This window comes from Periplaneta americana, chromosome 11, assembly GCF_040183065.1.
Source record: "Periplaneta americana isolate PAMFEO1 chromosome 11, P.americana_PAMFEO1_priV1, whole genome shotgun sequence".
NCBI classification, from domain to species: domain Eukaryota; kingdom Metazoa; phylum Arthropoda; class Insecta; order Blattodea; family Blattidae; genus Periplaneta; species Periplaneta americana.
Window position 1 is genome coordinate 36,878,940 of NC_091127.1, and position 14,252 is coordinate 36,893,191.

Consider the following 14,252-nt stretch of genomic DNA (forward strand, 5'->3'; position numbering starts at 1 on the left):
AAACTCATGTTTACAATACCATGCTCTTTCAACTACATTTCTTAATAAATAAATATTTTTTTTTTATTTTGTGTTAGAAGAAAGTACTGATTATTGAGCATTTTTTAAAATGAATTTATTTTTTATCAGACAATCTATCAAAGGTAGAGAAGTGCTCTTGCATCATATTGTAGATATGACATTCATAAATACACACAAAAAATTTCATTGCATAATATTGGATAGTTTTTTTAATCATGTGGGAAACGCTTCATCACTGCACAGTGAATTGAATTCTGAAAAATAAAATGTAAATAATTGTTTTAAATCGTAAAAGTATTTTTTGCATATAGCAGAAGGACAGTGTTTTACACATACTGATTTTCATTATTGTACAAGGTACAGTAATGGCGGAAAAATATTGAATATTTCTAAAATTTTACTGCTGTAGGCTATACTTAACCCCTTAACTGACAAAATTCTTGAGGCAATTAATAAATTTCAAGTTGGGAGGGATTTTCTGTGATTTATCCAAAGCATTTGATTGTATAAATCATAAAATGCTGCTAGAAAAATTAGATTATTATGGAATAAAAGGTGTTGCACACCAGTGGTTTCACTCATATCTTATAGATAGGAAACAGAAAGTCGAAATCAATACAACTATGAAATCTAGTTCGATATGAGGAAATATTAATAATGGAATTCCTCAAGGATCAATATTAGGTCCTCTGCGTTTTCTAGTGTTTATAAATGTTCTTGCCCCCCCCCTAATAAAATATGTAGGTAATTCCATATTTTAGTTGCAGATGACAAGTATAGTAATTACAGCCAATAACTCCAGCACATTCCAATCTTCAACAGAGGAAATTATTCTTAAAATATGTGACTGGTTCTCAGTCAATAAATTAATATTAAATTGTAACAAAACTAACATGATTCAATTTAAATCCTGTCCAATTTCAACCTCGCAAATTCAAGTGTAATAATTAACAATAGGTCCCTATTAGAAACAACGAAATTTCTTGGTTTAAAATCGATGTGTTAAAATGGAAAAATCATATTAAAGAAACTACTCCCAAACTAAATTAAGCATGTTTTGATATTAGATCTATGCAAAATATAGTAAATATCAATACCTTAAAACAATATACTTTGCATACTTACACTCGGTAATGAGTTTTGGAATAATATTCTGGGGAAATTCCACAGATAGTAACAGTATATTCTTATTACAAAAAGAGTAATTAGAATAATAGTAGGTGCCAAATCTAGGGAATCATGTAGGGCTATTTTTAAAAAATTACAAATAATGCCCATGGCTTTTCAGTATAGTTTTTCATTAATAATCTTCCTCATATGTAATCGTGAAAACTTTGTAACTAATTTAACAGTTCATAGCATAATACTCGTCAAAAGATGACTTTCATACTCCATCGGCAAGTCTATCGTGCTGTAAAAAAAGGAGTGCGTTATATGACAGTAAAAATTTTAATAGCCTCCCTATCGATATAAAAAATGAAACTCAAAACATAAGATTATTTAGGGCCAAATTAAAGAAGTACCTCATTTCTCACTCCTTCTATTCTGTATGTGAATTCATGACATTCAACGTCATGAAAATGATAATAAACTTTATGTTGTACTAGTGGACTATATTGTAAACCTCTTCTGTAGATATTTCAACTACACTGTGAATGTAAATTAAGGGCCATATTCATAGACATTCTTAGCGCGGGCTTCCGGTGGATGATCAGCGAACTAACGTTTTTCGTATTCGTAAACCAGTGTTAGCGATATTATATGATATGAATCCTGTACAAGTAATCAGTCGATAGCCGGGGCTAGTTTAGCACGCTCGTAGCGCGGGCTGGCGAAATGTCTATGCATAAGACTTTATAGTAATATTACGTTTTTTTACTTGTTCCATATTCTAGTTGTGAAGCAGTGTATGAATATCATGGAATGTTAATAAATACAATACAATATAAAATAAGATGTTGATAAAGCGTCGTAAAATAACCCACTTAAAAATCTTAGATTTTATAAAATAGATACAACACCAAACCTTTAATTTTAACCGACAATAATTGTGGTTTGAAATGTTTGTGAATATCTCAGTTCTTAATTAAACCTAATGTAGAGAGAGGTTTTAAACATATTGTTAATTATTTCCTCGACGTCATTTCACCTTGGCGCTTCTGACTACATTATGCCTGTCCACATCTGTGAAGTAACGGTCAGTGCGTCTGGCCGCGAAACCAGGTGGCCCGGGTTCGATTCCCGGTCGGGGCAAGTTACCTGGTTGCAGTTTTTTCCTGGGTTTTCCCTCAACCCAATACGACCAAATGCTGGGTAGCTTTCGGTGCTGGACCCCGGACTCATTTTACCGGGATTATGACCTTCATCTCATTCAGACGCTAAATAACCAAAGATGTTGATAAAGCGTCGTAAAATAACCTACTAAAAATACATTATGCCTTCTTCCTGACACAAAACCTATATATTACGGAGTTTTATGTTCACAGTCATTTCAGAAGTCAGAAATTGTGGGGATAAAAGAAACCAATAATGACAGTGTCGAGTTTATTGTTGCATTAGTATTGATCCCTGCTAGCCGTGAACTAGAACTCAGCCTACGACGTAGGCTAGCTATATAATGACGATAGTAATAAAGTTGAAATTGTTACTCGAAAACGGAAGAACATAACATAGTCTACCTTTAAGAACACGTGGCGCTACAAAATGAAATAAGTAATAACCTATCATTTCACATTACACGAATAGTACCGGTACTGCCGGTCGCTAGTTAGCTTTCCCGACTACAAACCAACAGGTCCCTGTTTCAATTCTCTCCCGATTCATTAAAATAATGTAGGATCTGGAACTGAGTTCACCCAGCTCCGTGATCGGAAAATTGGGTGGCCAGAATAGGTGGCGAGCTTCAGTTAAACAAAAGCAGATGAACAGTAACTGTAGGGACTCGCACTAACCATACAGCACCCCTATCCCGTCGGGTAGCCACACAGTTGACTACTAGATGGCAGGTGCTCGTCTCTGTCCTGGCACTTATTGTTCCATGGAGTCCCCGCAACACGGGAATTTCAGGTACGGGGCGGGATGGCAGGAGTTTTTTTTTTTTTTTTTGCAACAAAGGGTGGAATTGGGGATTTTTAGTATTATGTGTATTATTTATTATTTCTTACAATTTTGCAAGTTATGATGTTAGTGTAATATAAATTTTCACTTCTATACATATATATATATATATATATATATATATATAGGTTATTTTACGACGCTTTATCAACATCATAGATTATTTAGCGTCTGAATGAGATGAAGATGATAATGCCAGTGAAATGAGTCCGGGGTCCAGCACCGAAAGTTACCCAGCATTTGCTCATGTTGGGCTGAGGGAAAACCTCAGAAAAAACCTCAACCAGGTAACCTGCCCAAACTTAAAATATACAAAACAATTATTAGAAGTATTCTCTGTTATGCAAGCGAAACTTGGACATTATCTAAGGAGACAGAAGCTAAACTAGGTATATTTGAACGCAAAATACTCAGAAGAATTTTTGGACCGGTGCAAGAAAATATGCAGTGGAGAATACGTTATAATAACGAGCTATATAAATTATATAAAAGTTTTGATGTTGTTACTTTCATCAAATTAAGGAGGCTTGAATGGGCCGGACATGTCTATCGGATGGAAGGGAACAGAATACCAAAGAAGATCTTAGAAGGGAAAATACATGGTAAAAGACCAATTGGAAGACCCAAAAATAGATGGATAGATGAGGTAACGATCGATTCTCAGGACTATCTCGGAACAACTGCCTGGAGGAGATTAGCACAGGACAGGGACAGTTGGAGGAAGAAAATTGAGGAGGCTAAGGCTCGACTTTGGGCTGTGATGCCATCGTAGTAGTAGTAGTAGGTAACCTGCCCTGTCCGGGAATCGAACCCTGGTCAGTTTGTTTCGCGGCCAGACGCGCTAACCGTTACTCCACAGGTGTGGACTTGAATTTATACTATACTCGTACTTTTTATAACAATAACTTTCCTCCTTTGACCGTTTAGAGCTGAAAACTCGTTTTCCGCGAATCTGTGGTTTGCGGAAAGTAGGTATCGCTACTTAGTAATGGAGAAAAATTCGTTTCGGCATCGGAAATCGAACCCTGGACCCTCGGCTTGTCGTTCTGAGTGCTCTTACCATCTGAGCTATGCCGAAAACCGATCCACAGTGCCAACCGAGCGATCCTCCTTTTGTATCGTCGGCAAAAGGCACCGTGGATCGGGGTTCGGCATAGCTCAGATGTTAAGAGCACTCAGCGCAACATGCTGAGGGTGCTGGGTTCGATTCCCGGTGGCGGAACTATTTTTTCTCCATTAATAAGTACGTGAATGACTACATAAAGTCTTGATTACACAATATTCAATAGAGGACGACGAGGTCCTCATATAAGAAAAAATATACTCTTAGGTATCATGCTGTAGCATGCTGAACAATTTCTCGCCAAGCATATTCCTTACAATCAATTGCGTTGCGCATTTATTTTTGAAACCATTTATTTACAAAATGCACAACATTATTAAGTAAAATCACTTCTAACAGAGGACTCACCGCGAATTGCTCCGGATTTTCGGAATCTTTAACAGTCTTGAACAGGTCGTTCAGAGCCCTAACCATGATGCCGGGCTGCTGAGAGTTGCCCACCATGGTGTGCGTCTTGCCAGAGCCAGTCGCGCCGTAGGCAAACACCGTGGCGTTGTATCCCATCAGCACGTCCGATACCAGACTCGCCGACGTAGACTCGTACACCATATCCTGTGACAGACAAATAATTTCAGATATTTAATTACTTATCTGCGATGTAGGCCTATTTAAAATTTTCTTCGCTTTTTATTTTTTCATTAAAAGTGTACTGTTATATGACAACACTGAACACAGGCCGCAACTCGTCGTCTTACCGAGATCAGAACATGCTCGGCCTCCACGTTCACCAGACCTCAACCCATTGCACTTCTTTCTGCAGAGGCACTTAAAGTTCTTTTTGTATTCGACTTCTGTGGATAATGAAGTAACTCCCCATCAGCGGATTCTGCAAGGCTGTCAGACGATAATAACTACGTCAGAAATTTGGGAGCATGTTCGGATCTGGATGAGACAACGTGCTGCGGCCTATCACAATGTTTTCCAAAATTTGGCGCTACTGGACATAATAGAAACGAGGCAGCAATTACGTGGTTTGGAATTGGATTGATAATAATATGGAATTTTTCAATTAATTAATTTTGTGGATGAGTTAAAGTAGATTTTTGGAATCTGAAGTCCGTATAAGTCTATTCCTTCGTACCTGTCGTCTCATTGCACTTACCTTTCTTCCCACCATAATTTGAACACACGCTCTCGTCATGAAACAATACTAACCATCTCATCGCACATCCTCATACTCATCCTCTTTCACAATAGCCCTGCCAAGACTCTGGAATTCGCTACCTGCTAGCATCAGGGAGTGTCGAAATAAAATTGAATTCAAACGCAAACTAACTAGGCACTTGGTCAGTAACTGATTTCTTGTAAATAGTTTCCTTAATCTATCACAAAATATTTCAATATCCGATAATTTCATCACTATAAAATTTTGTTATTCTAGGTTTAATTTGTAATTCAGTAAATATAAAATATTCTTTGTTTTTCTACGATTAATTATCTAGCTTTCATTAGTCAGGTAATCTTTTCGTACTTTGATTTTTATTGTAATTGTAATTGTAAATTTAATATTGTAATTTTATTTGTAATTGTAACTGTAAATCTAATACTAATTGTAAATTTATTCTTCATATTATAGTTGGAATCTCCTGGTACAGTGGCAGAGAAGGCATGATGGCCTTATCTCTACCAGGTTAAATAAATAAATACTAAATACTAATACTATAATTTGTTGTTTAGTTACGTATTCCGACCAATATCTTTACTCTCATGTATATCTAAACTCTTAGAAAAATGCATAAAAAGTCGTCTATTAAATTATTTGGACAAATACAACGTACTTTCTTCAAATCAATTCGATTTTAGAAATAAACTTGGCACAGATGACGCTATTTCATGTGTTACAAACAAAATCATATGTGAGTTAGACCGAGGGAATAAATGCTTGGGTATATTTTTGGATATTCGAAAAGCATTTGATACCATTAACCATGATACTTTATTAGAGAAATTAAACTTGTTAGGCATTAATGGTCATGTTCTAAGTTTATTTAAGTCATATTTGAATAATATAAATCAAGTAACTAAAATTGATAATGAATTTAGTTTTACTCAAAACATAAAAGTAGGGGTCCCTCAGGGCACAGTTCTTGGTCCAATTTTATTCTTGATTTATATAAATGATTTGTTATTAACAGATTTACGCAAATATAATGGGGTTATATATTCATATGCGGATGATACCGTAATTATTTTTGGTGAACAATCTTGGGAAGGCACTTATATTAATGCGAATAATGGATTACAGGTAATTAAAGAGTGATTTGATTCAAACGCTCTTTCCTTAAACACATCCAAAACAACTGTTGTTCCATTTTCACTAAGGTCCAGTGGTCTTCAATCTCCTCAATCTTCCTTTAGGCTCAAAATTCATCATTCAGATTGTTCTTCTCAAAATTGTGAATGTCCCATATTAACAGAATCCTCAGAAGTTAAGTATTTAGGCATTACGATCGACCAACACTTACGATGGAACAAATATATTACATATTTATGCAATAGATTACGTGAAACAATTTATATCTTTGTTATACTTCGGTCATATTTACCAATTAATATTTTACGTCTCATTTATTTAGCTTTATTTCAATCCATTCTCCAGTATGGAATTTTAGGGTGGGGAAATGCTTGTAATTCTAATCTCACTCCACTAACATTTATTCAGAAAAGAACTATTAAAATATGCCTTAATAAATCAATTGATTACTCATCTGAGCTTTTGTTTACTGATTTTAATGTTTTGAAAATTAAACAGATTTATTATATTGCCTTAATAATCTTCATACATAAAAACCGTAATAAATTCAAATTGTATCATCATAAATATGGAACTAAAAGATCCGATTTTATACGACTAGAGGAACCAAAGTGTTTCACAAGCACAGCTCTGAGCCATGGTACCTACTTTGGTCCAAGGTTATACAATAAAATAATTGATAAATACCCAAATTTGGAAAATTTTAGTATAAGGAATTTAAAAAATAGCGTTAGGAATTTAATTTTTAAAGAATATATATTGATTTAATATGTATATGTACTTGTATGACTTAAATTGTTAAAATTGAAATTGTATTTTTAAATTTAATTTATTCCTGTATTTTTTTTCTTAACCCAGTTTGTGTAAAAAAATTATCTTTGTGTTTATCTTTGTGTTTAGATATCTCCCTGAGCATGAGTTTTTACTCCTTCAGGGAAGAACTAAGATTGTATTTCTGTCAATGTTATTTTATTAACAATAAACAATAAATGGTTAACTCATACCTATTACTAGTTTGTGCTGTCATTTAAAATAGTATATTATTTTCCCCACTCTGAACTGTAGGGTTATAGATTTTCACAGCGCTACACGAATAAAATACAGCTTTGAAGAGCAACCACACATACATTAACCTGTTTTTATTTTGTTCAATGCCAATGGAATCATTACCTAGTTACTCTACAGATCCTTCAATTTGCCTTCATCATTGTATTTCCAATAATGGAAGTTCGATCAGATATAATGTCCCAAGCGAATATGATCACGTAACTCATTACTACTGTACGCTACTGTTAAAAATGTATGTGTAGCTACATATCCCTGGTGATGCGGAAGAGAAGGCCCGACGACCTTAACTCCACAAGAATAAATAAATTATCATTCTTAATTATTATTACTATAAGCTTAGATCATACATATAACAGATAGCTCATCCCTATGTTAAAATCGGTAGTACTTTGAAGAGAAAAACCGCCAGGATCGCCACCCGTCCGCCGTAAACGAACACGAGATGGCAGTACAGTCGCTAATGCAATTCAAATGGGAGTTATGACGTGACTCCTTATGTAACAACTAGATGGCAGCATAGTAAACCTGACAAAGTTGTTACCGTCAAAGTAAATAAGGCCGAGCAATCTGGGTATTTATTATCTAGGCTATAAGTTACAGCCGCTGTTATTTCTGCCATGGCTCCTCCATCCTCTTTGTTTACGTCTTGAACTGGCCGCATTGTTGCACATTCTATAACTGCTTGCCGCCGAGCAGGACAGTATATTACAGTAATTAACAGCTATATACTAAATGTGGCAGCAATGGAAGTGTATAACATCATCTAATTTCCTTTTATCCTTCAGTTTCCTCTGCATTATCATTGCCATATACGAATCATTATTCGGAGTTAGTCCATTCCATCTGAAGTACCAATATGTGTCTCTTGGACTCAATTTAGTTTCTCGAGTTTTGATTCCCTTTACCAACATAACAGAATCGTTTATATTTTGAGGCTCATTCTCAGTTCTAGTCATAATATTTTCTTCAAAGAGTTGATGAATAACAACATAATTTGAGAAGTTTTGCTATCGTCATTAATCACTAGAGATACAATACATTTCACGATTTATGAATAAGTATTGACTGGAATTGTGTTTTGATTCAAGAAACTGCCAGTAGTGCGTTAATATTTCATATGACTTTCTCAAAAGAACAACAACTATCCAGTTCTTTTGTTCGAGAATGGCTGTAGCAAACAGATTATAATCTGACAGAAAAGATTTATTCTCTTGGAGAGAGGTTACTAACGGCTTCATAACAGCATAATAGTTTTCTTCTTTTTAAACCCTTGCTGCATTTTTATGCCTGTATTTCTTATTTCTCCACAAGAATTACTACTAAATCTTATTTTCTTCTAGTACGAAGCATAACAACCGTATCGTGGTAATGCAAACATTCTATTTCAAAGTTTTCTCGGAAATACAAAAGTTAAGCATTCATGACACCAAAAATTGTTTCTAGCAGATCGTATTTCTGTCAATCGTTTAAAACTTAAAATAAATTTATAGAATTGTTTACTCCACAAACAACATTGTATAGGCCCACGAACTTCATATTACCGATTGGAGGTCGCTGCTATCGCCACAAATAAGAAACATGCAACAAGTTCAGTAGTTCGGACTCCTGCCGTCAATAATCAGAACTTTGTTGGCCTATAATAAGATTTCATAAAATACAGATTTACGAGTGCTTACATATAGGCTACAGTCTGATCCATTTGGGAATAAATAAAATATAATCGATATAAAAATTATATCAGGAGTGGTAGAGAAGTTATTCTAGTTCCCACATTATGCCAAAATACAGGAGTTTTGATAACTGTTTTTGCGAGACTGAATATACAAAATGTCATTTACTGCAGGACAACGGGCGTAATGTGTGTTGTGATTTGCAAAATTCGAAAGTGCAACATCCATTTAACGTCGTTTTGGCTTGAGTATGGCTTCGAGGAGCTCCGAGTTACAAGCCGATAATGTTATGGTAACGCACGTTTGAAGTAAGGCGTGTTCTCGAAGCCGAAACTGCTGTTAACCTACTATTAGAGGAAATCCCAAGAAGTATCTGCAGAGATGGTTATACCATACACAACCTGTCAGTGTTATTGAAACTCTATTCCTAGTCTAGCGTCGTGCATTACAGGTGCCATGTTCGGTTTCAGTTTATCGAGTATGGCACAAACCGAACTTCGCTGTAGAGAAGCAGATCAATATGTTCGTTCGAACTTGTCCTTGAAGTTCGATGTCCTTACCTCCTATCCCATGCCTTTATGCTTTCGCTGAATAAGAATTTTAGAACAAATCTTGTGAAGTTTTATTTAGTTGTAACTACAGGTAACTTTGATTACAAAAATATGATTACAGAAATATACATACCAGTAAATCACGATATCTGTTTACTATACCAACTCCCGACATTCTTCACGTAATATTCAAATAGATCACAGTTGCTCGGTAACAATAGATGTATGATTATTAGAGATGAACAAAACTAACTGCCGCCCTCGCTCGCTGTATTCGTTGCACTCTTTCGAGTCTCGTCTCGTAACTCTCTTGTGCTTCGAGTCTCTCTCATCATTCTCGAAATAGCATTTGGTCGGCGTGGAAAGATTTCGTAACTTTGAATAACATACATCATTGAAATAAATAACATTAGAGGTGTTTAATTGATACAAAAAGACAAAACAAAACAGTATCATAGTTATCAAAATGTTCTGATTCTATTTAAAATATTATCTATGGTTCTATAAATAGAAAAAAATCTTCAAATAAATTTGCCTTTTTAAGAAACATAAAACGTAACTTAAATAAAACGTTAATATTCTTTTACTTGAGATTGTACACTTGATCTCAAATATACGAAAAAAAAAAATCCCAGCCTTTTAACAAGTTCCTAGTAATTAAATAAAGATTGAGGAACGGATTATTATACATTGAAAGGTAGAGATGATGTTTCAAATAGGCTATTTGATTTTTTATACATAATATATAACAGTTGCCAAAACAGATAAAAGTTCAGTCTGGTATAAACAAGTGTGACGTTCGAGAGTTGACCTTTCCCGAAGTCTTGGTCGCTTGATTCACTCACAAGCTGTCAACGATTGTAGGTAATATTGTCATGCGGGTTTTCGGCTTTGCAGCCGCTGTTAGTCTTGATTTCTCGATCATTTTTGAACTCTAATGACTATAAGAATAATTGAAGAATTATAACATGAACGCATAACGTAAAATAAATTGCCAAGTCCATAAAAATAAACTATTTCAGTTTTATTCTACAGGCCATTATAACTTATAATATCAACCTGCCTATAAATAAAATATTAATTTTCATACTACACATTAGTTTAGCTTATAAGGTAAAGTACCGAAATAAGAGAAGGGCCTTAATAAGATATACCTTGTTAACTTCTCCAGTATAATTTGCCATCTCTCGACAACTATGGTAAATCAATGTTTGTGCTTCTTTGTCTAACCTCAGTTGAAAGTAAGCAACGAAACTGAGAGCAAGAAAAGTAATTTCGCACACTTTGAACTTTTTACTGGTTTTTGTTGAGGAAGACAACAGCAGGTAATGTAAGCTACAACAAATTTATTATTAATTTTATAAAATTGCTAGCAAAATGTTGCATATAATAAGGTAGATTGCTAATAAGGTAGATAATAACTTATGACCTTGGGTAGCTTTATCATTTTTATTTACTCCGTTCCCTAATAAGAGATACCTAGGGGTCCTATTAAGAGATGGTATCTCTTATTTAGAACTCTTATTTGATATTATTATGATGCTCACCTTTGAGAGTTTACGAAAAGCGTTAATGCTTCCAGTCGTGTCAGTTTGTCTGCCAGCAACTACATAAGAACCAATGAAAGATTAATTGAACCATTAATTAAAATTAACTAAGAATTAGGTCAATCATTAATTACCCATTGTCCTGAATTATTCGTTACAAAAATTACTAATTGAAATGATTAAGTTATCATTATTAATGACTAAAATTAATTATTCATTGAGTTGACAATAATATCAATAGCTAAAGTCAATTAAAATCAGCTAGTCCGACAATATTTACCTTACTTAAAGATCAAAACGTAAGTGCTTAATTCGTAAAATATTCTCTGTACATTTCAAATAAAAATCTTGTGTAATTATGAAAACTATTAAATTTAATTGTGATTCCTGATTTCGAAAATTTCCTTGGACCTGTGAAAATATCGCCACTACAGCCAGTGCCAGCGTTTGTGGCGCGTGTTCTTGAGTAAAAAGCCAGTCAGTGAGCACTTGTTGCCAGTGTAGCTGAAAACAGTAACACCCAACACGTCACGTAAGCAATCTGCCAATCACAGTTGTCAGTCTTGTTGCCCACTGACTGCGTCAAAGGCAAGACACTCGCACTTTGCGTTTCTGGGATGTGTCCTTGAGTACAGTGACCAGTCCACTGACTGGTCAGTGTACTCAAGGATCTGTGGCATCTGTTGCCACTTCGGCTAAGAGTGGTACCACCTCCTAAACAGATGTGACGTAAGCAATCTGCGAATCATAGTTGTCAGTTTTAATGCCCACAGACTATGGCAAAGAGAAGTTACTCGCTCTCAACGTTCCTATTACTTATTTCACGCGCCAGAAACGATGACTTTGGTTATATCACAGTTAGGCCTACAGAAGCAGCAGCAACAGCAGCAGCAACAACCACCACCCCTCAAGAATCGTAAGCTTCAACCAGTGGGTAGTCGCATGTAAAGTCATCCAGGGCAGGAAAAGGAGCTATCGTAATATCAGATCTGACCAGAAAAAAATGAGAGAGAATTTAGATAAGAAAAATCAAAGAAAAGAGGGAGCTCGCAAGAAGTTGTTCGAAAAAGAACAAAAATCACAGAAAAACTCAGTCCAAGAAGCACTGCTTGAGTTCGTCCAGTGAAGAATCCGATGTGGAAATGGAATTAATTAACTCTAGTGACTCGGAATATGGAGAAAATTGTGATGATGGAGAGTGCTTGATTTGCACTGAATTTTTGCCAGAGGACACCAGGGCTCAGGGGGGAGAAATAGATTCAGTGTTCAAAATGTCGTCGTTGGGCACACGAAGACTGCTGCACTGATGATGAACCTTTCGTTTGTCCAACATGCTCAATACAGCGAAATAAGAATTGTGTCAATTAAAGGGGTCGGCAAAATACAGCAATCAACTTAAAATTAAAATATGGAGATCGAAATTTAATATTCTATCATTTTTCTTTCTCTAGCAAAATATTAACGTTAGCAATAGTAGCCTAAATAAGATTAGTACATTCATGTCCGATTTGACCGACTTTGTGTTCTTTTCGTAAACCATCTTAATTTCACTTGGAAAAATGCCAAATAAACAACAGAATTTCTGTTGAGAGGAATTAGATCACTGTTGCACCGATCTCTTCAATTTTAAAATGTTCCTGAATTTATTAAAGTATCTACATGACTTCACAATGTTATATATTGCTTCAATTTTAAGCCAAATGATGATAATTTTTGTCCATATTCAAAAATAAAGTTAAATAACACACGTATCTCTTATTTGGTACCCTTTTTCAAAACATCATTATTTCCCAATTTTATTTTTTTTTTATAATTTAAAGTAATAACAAAAACTGACTGAAATTTGTATTGTCAATTCTAAAAATAGACGAAATGCTGTATGCATTTCACTCATTCAGATTAAAAATGTCTATTCCAATCCTCATTTATAAGCAGTTAAAAAAAGTGTCTCTTATTTGGGTACTTTACCTTAATATCCAACCTGTTAATATAATAAATTATTTCATTTTCATACTAGGCCTACAGATTAAGATCGTGGGTTCAGTCCATTTTTGCCGAGTATGACGAAGTTCGATAATCGCCGATGTTCGCTCTGCAGAAGGAGGCCTGCCATGTTTGTTCGATCTTTTTATGAAGATATTCTCTGTCCTCCCCTTCCACTCTTCATGTTCGCTTATATTCAATGACAGTCCATGAATTAATTCAGAATGTAAGCTTATTGTAGCAGACACATCATCGCCAAGTCTTATTTGCTGGATTCAAAGTGGTTAGTAATTTTTTTCTGACTTTTATTCTTTGTTTTTTACTGTTATGTTATGTAATCAATCTTTTGAAGACATTAAATTTAAGTTACTGCATTCACAATTTGAAAGATACACTTATCACCATTGAATAAAGTAATTATAAAAAAAATCTTATGTCTGTTAATGAGAAGGAGAATGGGGAAGAAACAATCATGACCCATTTTACACAGCGTCTATGCAATTAAAATGTCTGGAATAATCTTAAAAAGAAAGACATTATTGCGGATTTATTACACTAATACGTGTTCTGTTGTATTCGTGTTGTGATTCACATTACCATATCAGGTCAGCTATCGAGTATGCCACAGAGTGTTGCGAAAATAACTGAATGAGACTGCACATTTTACGGCAGTCCTAACCTTCCTTTCGTACATCAGATTTCTGTTTTAATATTCACGAAGCTTAACCACAGTCTACTATATACAGTCGCGAAGCTTGAGGTGTTTTTTTTTTTGCAAATCTCGTGATAAAGCGCTCCAAGCGGTTAGCAACTAGAAACAATAGACTGTCCATGGTCGACTTTGGATTATGTCGCATTTCTATAGAGTGCTAGCTCGTTGCGTATTTCACATTGATGCTTGTGAAATGTTAATGGCTA

General features: G+C 34.9%; 1 protein-coding gene across 3 annotated transcripts in view; it reads right to left on the bottom strand.

The window, feature by feature from the left end:
* LOC138708934 (kinesin-like protein KIF19) overlaps positions 1-14,252 on the bottom strand; it is a 214,816-nt gene that overhangs the window by 79,568 nt on the left and 120,996 nt on the right. For all 3 annotated transcript variants that reach the window (XM_069839309.1, XM_069839310.1, XM_069839308.1), the window contains exon 4: positions 4,610-4,813. In XM_069839309.1, coding sequence (XP_069695410.1) covers positions 4,610-4,813 — 204 coding nt within the window. The remainder of the gene's footprint in view (positions 1-4,609; positions 4,814-14,252) is intronic.